Source organism: Bufo gargarizans, chromosome 1 (assembly GCF_014858855.1).
Source record: "Bufo gargarizans isolate SCDJY-AF-19 chromosome 1, ASM1485885v1, whole genome shotgun sequence".
In the NCBI taxonomy this organism is placed as follows: domain Eukaryota; kingdom Metazoa; phylum Chordata; class Amphibia; order Anura; family Bufonidae; genus Bufo; species Bufo gargarizans.
This window is the reverse complement of record NC_058080.1, coordinates 513,356,415-513,364,565: the sequence shown is the minus strand read 5'-3', so window position 1 is coordinate 513,364,565 and position 8,151 is coordinate 513,356,415. Positions and strand designations below refer to the sequence as shown.

At 42.5% G+C, this 8,151-nt stretch overlaps 1 protein-coding gene across 1 annotated transcript in view; it reads right to left on the bottom strand.

Annotated features, from left to right (window-relative positions):
* Positions 1 to 3,019: 3,019 nt before the first annotated feature.
* Positions 3,020 to 8,151, bottom strand: part of RBM19 (RNA binding motif protein 19) — a 71,002-nt gene continuing 65,870 nt past the window's right edge. Inside the window, 3 exon segments of the mRNA XM_044275319.1 lie at positions 3,020 to 3,664; positions 4,717 to 4,799; positions 6,120 to 6,240. Of these exon segments, the coding sequence (XP_044131254.1) occupies positions 4,720 to 4,799; positions 6,120 to 6,240 (201 nt within the window). The 3' untranslated portion in view covers positions 3,020 to 3,664; positions 4,717 to 4,719.

Genomic DNA, 8,151 nt, shown 5'->3' with positions numbered 1-8,151 from the left:
GGCATACGGAAAGAATGATAGAAATAATCTAAAACAACATCTAGCTCACAAACTTTTTGCATCTAATTGGATAAATGAAAAAAGACTAGAAATAGGGGCAATCAACTGAAGTTGTCAAAAATCAATATATCTTTAAAATCATACATGTACAGTATTTAGACAGAAATATAGGACATAACAGTACATCTTCCCAGTCTTTACCTAACTCACATAGGGGGTCATTTACGATCAGAAATATGCCTATATTAGGGGTATGTCTGGTGCAGTTTGTCACGCAAAGATTGTTTGCACTGCAATTTGTGAATTTTCCCCACCAATGCTAGGTATCAAAAAGTGGGCGTGACATGAGGGGGGAAGGGGGGGCCTGTTTTAGGCGTAGAAAATGGTCTAAATGTAAGCCAGCGAAAAAGCTGGCTTACATTTAGATTGGCGCTGGATACCCCAAAGTTATGTAGAGGCCGGCGCCTCTTCATAACTTCAGTGGATTCACCACCAGCTACAGGGGTTATTAAGCCCGACGTCTAAAACGCTGGTCTTAATAAATGACCCCCACAGTTTTTTTTTAGGTTTGAGTAGTTCTGCAGAAACTGGTGATCTGCTTCCCATTTATTTGGCCTTCTATTTCCAACACAGACAAAAGCAAATATGTCGGGAGCAGTTATATTATCACCATTTAGTCCAAACTCCTATCCCATCCAATCCAATTCTCTAAAGGGAGTGTGTCATCAGAAAATGACATTTCAATCATTTCTTTCACTATCCACATAAAAAGCATACTAAAATATTGCCGATTTCACTCAGGTCACTGGGGCAGGCACAGTACGATAATGCTTCCAGCTTTTTGTAGCTCACTTGACAGCTTTGTTGTGTAAACTGTGACAGAATAAGCAGAGTCATATTGCTATCAATAGAGGGTGGGCGCTATTGTACTGGTTGAGGCCTACATAAGGCAGGGCACCAACACTACACGCACAACTATTGATCTCTGGGGGTTGGGTTCTGAACATCATCACTTTCTAGAGTCTAACAGACTATGAAATCTGTCAATTGATTTTTATCTTGCCATAAACCACACATCCTGCTCTACACAGTCTACCCATAGACAATACACAAATTAAATGTACGGTATAGCTTCTATATGGCAGGCCCAGTAAAGTATAAAAAAAAAAAAAAACAAGACTAACAACAAATTTATCAACAAGGCCAGTTTTGATACATTAGACCTGTTATTTCCCTTCTATGGAAGTCCGTTTTATCATTTAACTATCCTTATTAAGGAGATGTGGAGCTCTCCCCCTATAGAAATATAATATTCGCTTAGCAGATCCGTCCAACAGATTCCATAAACACAGATACCAAAGGAAGGACATCTGTTTGCATCTCTTTTGCACAGACTGGACAGAGACAGATGTGGATTTTCTTTAACATTGAAGTCTATATAAAACAGTTGCAAATGGATGCCCTTCCGTTGTCATCCGTTTTTTAGGTATCTGTTAAATGGATCTGCTAAGCGGATGACAGAAACGTGATAGATGGGAACCTAGCCTATGGCTGCTTTCATACAGTCAGTGTTTTGGTCAATGATTTCCACCAGTGATTGTGAGGCTAAAGGGTCCATTCGCATGTCCGTGGTGTATTGCGGATCCGCAATACACCCGGCCGGCACCACCCCATAGAACTGCCTATTCTTGTCTGCAATTGCAGACTAGAATAGGACATGTTTATTTTTTTGCGGAACCGCGCTCCTGAAATGCGGATGCGGAGAGCACATAGAGTGCTCTCCGCATCCCGTTCTTCCTCATTGAGAATGAATGAGTCTGCACCCGTTCCCGATATTGCGGAACGGATGCGGACGTGTGAATGGACCCTAAACCAGGAGCAGAGTCTACACAGAGATAAGATGTAAGGGAAAGATCTGCTCCTGTTCTATGTTAAGAGCAGCACCTGGTTTTGGCTCAAAATCACTGATGGAAATCACTGACCGAACACTGACCGTGTAAATGCGGTCTTAGGATACTTTAACATGACAAAGAAACCATTTCAGAACCATCGAAGTCTGTTGGTCTAGTCAAAAAGTCATTTTTTTTAACGGGCCTTAAATACCTGTTTTCACGGACCGACAGCCCCTATGCAATTCAAGACGGACGTTTTGAATGGCCATTTTTCAGAAAGGCATAAAAAATGCTGTATGAATGTACATCACAAACTGCTCAGGCTGCTGCTCCATTTTGTTTGACAAGATGTCGGATATACGGGATCGTGCTCGAAGAAAATGCAAACTACGACTACATACACGATACAGGATTCGATCGGAACCAAGGATTGAGAAAAATCCTACAATTAAAACCTGTCGCACCATATAATGAATACAGTTGTGAGTAACTTAGTTTATTGTATCAATCCCAATATTATTGTAATAAAGCTAAATTTAAGTAACTTTCTATGTTTTCTTTCTGCTATAAAATTCTTGACATTTTTGAATTACCCGGCAGCGGTTGTGGGTACAGTCTTGGTGCCTTCTAGCGTTTAGGCTACTGCATGGATACCCCAACATGGTGCAATGTACAGACACAGTATAGTACGAGGCTGCAGACGTCATGCTGTATATGTGAAATGACATCCTATGTATATCTGTGTGTCGGTGTAGAAAGACAACAGAACGACAATGGAATACGCTCATTGGGCCAGTATAAAATGATAGTAAAACCGGTAGCTTAGAAATAAATAGTACTCTGTCCCATGGCTGGACATCACCTCTGCCTGGTTTTGGATGAGCAGGGATGAAGCGAAGGGTCCCTTGAGCAGCCGCCCCCACCCTGGGGAAGGGCTTCGCACTGACAGGAGGCCAAAACCATTTAACATCTCATCAGGCAGCATGGCGGTCCGGCTGTCACCGTGGCAACGCTGAGGCTCAATTTCACAAATGTCACATTGCGTTAACATCTTCACACTGCCCCACAACCCAGGGATTAACCCTAGACAGTCTGTAAAAGGTTATAGCTCCAATACTAGTAGCCACTTCTACTTTGATGATTTTTTTTTATTAGTAATAAATGGCATTAAAAATATATTAACACTCATAAAAAAAAAGAACATTGTGCCCATATTTACAAAGATTATGCTGATACTAAAATCTGAATAAGCCTCTCTCTTTCTCCGGTATGATATTTCTATAGACTGGGTGTTTTTTTTTCCCCCCAAGTTCTCAATATTTAAAGGAATCAAGGACCATAAATATGGAAAAAGCATATTTTAATTAAACAAGCAGGTCTTCTAACTGCCCCCCCGGGCCTATGATTAACAGGACATGTCAGAACCGTCAAGTCCCATAATGCACTGAGAGGGTAATGGCTGACCCTGTTAACCATCTTGGAACCTAATATATGCCCTAAACAGATTACATGGTAACAGAAGCCGATGATGGCTCTCACGATTGTGCTTTTACATTTTATCTTTAAAACACATCTTAAAAAAAAAAAGAAAAGTCCATTGACAGCAAGCTGCAGGTAACGCCCGTTCTGGTATAAAATGCTCTCTTGTATTAAAAGTCACAGTGGGCCAGAAGTCACGCAATTCCATCAGTGTCCAATGAAGGCCTTGAAATAGGGACTCAGTCGTCCACAGATGTTATAAAGGATGAAAATGGCTTCAAAGCCATGGAAACCTATATGTTGTGGGAGAGAGAGAAGGTACAGTTAACCAAAAAAATAATAAAAAATACAAGCGGTGAAAATCAGAAGCTGGCAGGCATGATATTTGAGAGCCGACGGCTGTGCCTGCCAAACGCGTGACAGGCCATTGTAAATGCATCCAGAAAATGGTATTACATTTTACACGCGGTGGAATATTACGATCAGCTCAAAACGGGGCAGGGGTAAACAGGTAAATAGCTAACCAAAAAGCGGATGAAAGCGAGAAGAGGGAAAGGAGAACAATTAGCTGAAGAAGGAATACAGAAAATGTACAAGTGAAGTGTGTGCTAGAAAAGTACTGTGACTATAAGTAGAGGGGGAGGAGATCCGGAGCAAGGAGAAGAGAGCAAATACAAACGATGGACAGAATGGGCATCCAGAGGAGAGAGGCTGCACTTGGGTGAGAAGGGGGAGAGGAGCCCATCTGGCCACCGTGTTACACAGAGATTGCTGGTATTAAAGGTTCTCTCGGCTGAGTGGAATCAGGGGACGGCTGGTAATGAGATGACAAAACGCTGGCAGTCTGGGAGGAGCGGCTCGGTCACAGCGCTGCGCGCTCAGCTGGGTCATTTGTAAGTGTCAATCACATGGTGCCCAGGGGGAGGAAAAAAGGGGGGCATCGTCCCATTTCATCTGTCCAAGCGGAAAGCTGTAGCTCGACCAGGTTTTCCTAGCTACCTGCACTATGTGCTGACACCACCTGTCAGCATGGGCATGCATAAAGGTAGATAAAGGCATTTGCATACAAATATAAAACACATTCATAAATTAGTGCCAGGCTAGACCTGTGTAATACAAAAATACTACAATACAAATACAAGCAAAGAACAGGAGCAAATCATCGGAATATGTCTGGCACAGATAAACAGCTGTATTATATATTTATGGGGCAGACAGTGGCAAATAAATGGCACTGCTGCACAGCGTATTTACTGGCTGGCGTTCTGTTTGCGGGTGGACGTGGACTCTATCGCCCTCCCTAAATGCAATAAGATGTTGTTGTCAGGAAAACTATAAGCCTTACATCTTACTCATCCGCATCATCCGGCTCTAAGCTCCCCATAAAATCCTCCATCAGGGCAGAGGATTTCTTCTTTTTCGGCAGACCTGTATAAAGGGAAATGAAAAATCGGAGACTGATCAAAGATTTCGTAAAAGACGTTTATGTGTAAGTGGCATTGTTGGCCAATCTGAATATTCAAGGAAAGGTTTTTCATGGCAACAACTGTAAGGTTAGTATGAAAAGTTCTTTATGCACATGTATGGATTACACCTGCAAACCAGAGCAAAATGCCCATCTGAAGCTCCTGGCCAAAAGACGTGCTTAAGTAGCTCATGCACTGGAGGGTGACTGCCTGGATGAGTGGCACAGCTATATTCCCCAAATCCCCGGCATTATTTCTCACTGTTGCCCTGCTGTCTTCTCCAGGGAAGTTCCTTCCTTTGAGGATGGAGTGGGAGGCCCCACTGACTGACATGTTTACAGAATGCAGAAAACTAGTCAATACTAATTAACCTGCTAGGAGACACAGTTGCTGACAGAGAAAAGCAAGGAGGGGGAAGCGAAACACAGATGGAGTAGGAGGAGAGGTCTGCAAGAATTTGGAAGAAAAGTGAGAGTGACTAGAGGAAAGTATGCAAATGTAAAAGGACAAAAGCTTAGGAAAGGCATGAGCAACATAAATGGGACCTGGGTGAAGATTACAATTTAGCTAGCAGAGATTTCTAGATATTAAGATCACAAAGTAACAATATAATAGGGAAAAAGCAGTAGGGATAAAAAGGAGAAAGATAAACGGCTGGTAGCACAAAGTAAGGATTAAAAGATAAAAAAAATAAAAATACAAAAATGCCCATCTCACCTTTACCAATGCCGTTCTGGTCCCGGCTCCAGATACCAGGAAAAGCCCGCTCAGCCACTCACCGCTACGGTGCATGCGTGGAACCGTACACCGATGAGGATACAATGTATGCTCAGTAGGAAGAACCCCGAATGATCAATGTTCTGACTACTGGGTCCCTGGCATACTATCCGTGCAAACCGTAAAACCATGGCGGCCCCCAGCACCACGTGATCGGGTTCCAAGGAAAGAAGAATGCAACCACATTTCAACAGTAAGCAAGTTAGTAGTAAGTTGGTGTGGGGATCTGAGGGAGATGGGAAAAAAAAAAGTTGCCCTATCCCTTTAAATGAAATAAAGAAAAAACCCTATAAAACTAAAGAGGTGGTTTGTAGTGTACTAAAAAAGGGAGAAAGACTACCAAAAGATCCTACTGTGGCAGCACATTTATAGAAACGAGCACTCCTCCTTTAGATCGGTGTATACTATAAATGCCCCTGGGTAGTGGTCAGGTTGGACTCCTGTGGATAAGTACATTTCACAATCTACACCTTTGGACAAATTAAATCCAGAATTGACTACTCACCATGATACTGCTCAGCTGTTTTTCTCCTGAGAGATTCCACACTCTCCTCTGTGTCTGCCCACTCCAGGACTAGCCTACGCCCGTACAGATGGGTACTGTGACAAAGAGCATCGAATGCTCTCTGGGGAGGAAGACGACATTCAACAAGTATTAAAATGGAAATCAACTAATTCTGTACAGAAAGAATCAAATGTGAACAAAACAGACATATTCACAGGATATGACATGAACGTCTGATTGATATGGGTCGTACATCTAGGACCTGCACCAACTTCTACAACACAGGTCTTCTGATCCCATCCCACTGGATCCAGACTGCAAGGTGGCTGGGCTTACATAAAAAGCCAACTCACTGTGCTGCACTGTTTCTGCATCTCACAAGTTAGCACTGACTTACAGAAACCATGAATGTGAACTCTAGTGCTCCTGCTCACCTGGTTGCCGCAGGCATCGGGGCCAACTCGGAGGACCTCGATTCTAGAGGCAGTAGGGGATCTTAGAGGTGGACCCACATCTATGAGACATACCCTGTGGAGGGGGACCAGTACTTACCATGTGGATATACCATAAATGTTGGTAAGATGGTAAATACCACTTTCATGTCTACAAGGTTCCCAACACTAGACTACTGGTTATCTAGAAATATAAGTGATGCAACAATGTAGTAGAGATGATATGTCATCCTTCCATGTATGACCAACATTCAACTACAGAAAAAAAATGGACTTCAAAAATCCATACATCATTTCAAATATTTTTTGGGTAATCTCCTTCTCTAATTGTAAATTTACAAACTCCTAATAAAAGAAAGCCAGGGAGCAGGGGCTCTATGATGACTTCAGGTGCTCCCCAAGTTCTAAAGCTCGACTGCATGTCACTGCCTTAATACAGATCACAATCCCCTGAAGAAACGATAGGATTGAAACTTGTTTAGGTTCTTGCTCATGTGACGTTTGTGGTTTTATGTAGAAATGAACGTAATAAGGTTAAAGGGGTTATCCAGGAATTGATAATAATGACCTATCCTAAGGAGAGGTGGTCATCATTATCATATTGGCGGGGGTTCGAGTTCCTGGCAACTCTGCCGATGGGCTGTTTCAGGGAGACGTCGTTCTCACCGCTGCTCTGGTGAGCATAGCTGACTACCGGCAGCTTTCCAAGCACAATGCTGTACATTGTATAGTAGCTGTGCTTGGTATTGCAGTTCAGCTACATTGACTTGAATGGGGCTGAGCTGCAACTAGGTCATGGGACCAATGTACGGTGATGTCACATGGCCCATGAAGAGGCCATGACGCTCACAGAGTGCTAGCCTATTCTGACAGCTGATCTGCAGGCGTCCACAGGATACGTCATCAATATAAATTCCCATATAATCCCTTTAATCAATCCAGCTGTATCCACTTATCAGCCCAATTTGAAGATTTTGTTGCCTCCAGTATATAAATAAAGATCTTCTCATTCACTGACTGTAAAGACATCTTGCCAATGGTGAAAGACGTACTACAAAGTGTACTAAAAACACTGCATAAACATATAACCAGAAAATCCCTTCCAATAAAAGCACATTTGTACAATATACACTGAACCACATTACATCTGTTCATAGAATACCTACCATCGCCACAGTCTGGAAAAAGCTGAATTCACTATAGTCAATTTCTACCTATGTGGACGAATATCTTTCCATGATCTGAAGCCGTGTGGGTATCAAAGGATTGCCTGGTACTAGACTAGTGTAAAGTCACAGCGTTTCAAGTTCAGAGAGGTGAGGCATCTTTATATAGACTTATGGTCTTGAGATTCAAAAGCATTGTTCGATTGTGTTGATATTTTGAAGACATCTAGGTACTAAAACTTGCTCAATATCGTTACCCTTGTTAGACAGGAACATGCACCGATTAGCCAAAATATAAAAAAATGTGTAGGTCCTCCCAAAACACCCAAACAGCTCTGCCAGTTAAGACAAGGTCTCCTGTGGTATCTGACACCAGGACGTTAGCAGCAAATCCTTCAAGTCCCATAAGATGCA